At 40.2% G+C, this 1,188-nt stretch overlaps 1 protein-coding gene across 1 annotated transcript in view; it reads right to left on the minus strand.

Annotated features, from left to right (window-relative positions):
* The window catches only part of LOC109909571 (uncharacterized), a 7,503-nt gene extending 6,824 nt beyond the window's left edge, over positions 1-679 (minus strand). Inside the window, exons 1-2 of the mRNA XM_020508594.2 lie at positions 616-679; positions 481-513 (exon numbers count right to left, since the gene is read on the minus strand). Coding sequence (XP_020364183.1) covers positions 481-513; positions 616-640 — 58 coding nt within the window. The 5' untranslated portion in view covers positions 641-679. The remainder of the gene's footprint in view (positions 1-480; positions 514-615) is intronic.
* Positions 680-1,188: the final 509 nt, after the last annotated feature.

Below are 1,188 nucleotides of genomic sequence, written 5' to 3' on the forward strand. Positions count from 1 at the left end.
TTCTGGCTACGTATTATGTGAAAAGCTTTCTCAGGTTATGCTGTTAATCTAAGTGTGATATTTGCAAAACACACACTAAGAAAATATTGAAACTGTAAATCGCTTTACAGTAAAAAATTATAATAATTTAATGTTTTAAAATAGCATTTTTGCATTTTACAACTGTCTATCTCAGTGACTGAAGTTGATAGGATAAAACACATGGAGATAATTATATTATAAAATGCCTGAAGAACTAAGTACTATCAGGAAACAACGAAGAGGAGCCCACACTACAATACCATCTCTGCTGTATACTGTACACACATCAATCTGAGAGGCAGAGTAGTATCCCACATTACAATATCATCTCTGCTGTCTACTGTACACACATCAATCTAAGAGGGAGAGTAGTAGCCCACACAGCCCTACACTTCTCAACAGCTGGCCACATTTAATTCATACAAACAGATGCAAGAGATGGCAGTGCTTTCCACTTACCATGTGCGCTGTAGCAGGGTAGAGTCAGAAGAACTGCACAAATGAAACATACAAATGTTAAGGACATTCAGCGTCCAGAGATAATACACACAAATTCTAGCAAGTGTGCAGAGTTTGATAGTGATGGTCACATACCAAACATCAGTAGTGGAGTGTTCATGGTGTTTCTTTCCAAAAAGCAATCTCATTCATAGATGGAAGCTTAAGATGCACGGAGATAAGTAGTCCAATTCAGCCCCACCTACAAGCACCACCCCTGACAACAATATCCAATGACCTTGCCATCCCAAAATATCCATAGTATGACCCCATCTCAATCATTAATATGTCGTATGAGTCATTGTTTGGCTGGGACCTGCTTTTCCGGTGGCAGTTGGTGAAAGTGGAAAAAGGGATCATTGCCACATTTTTGAAAATGTCAAAATACTTTTCTAAGAGCCACTCATGTTCTTCCTTAACTCGATTTAATGGCGCTGCAGATGGCTGTATCAGACCGCTGTTATTATATATCTTAGCACCTCTACTTCCCGCGGCTGTGGATACAAGTGTATAGCCGGCTGCATACATTCCCTTTAGATGGTGAGAGGAAACGACTCAACATTGCCATCTGCTGGCCTTTGGGTAAACACTGGCAACAGTGTACAGACCACTGATTGAGATTGTTCTCACATTAAATGTCTTCTCCTGGTATGGGAAGCTCTCAGTCAG

Source organism: Oncorhynchus kisutch, linkage group LG18 (genome assembly GCF_002021735.2).
Source record: "Oncorhynchus kisutch isolate 150728-3 linkage group LG18, Okis_V2, whole genome shotgun sequence".
In the NCBI taxonomy this organism is placed as follows: domain Eukaryota; kingdom Metazoa; phylum Chordata; class Actinopteri; order Salmoniformes; family Salmonidae; genus Oncorhynchus; species Oncorhynchus kisutch.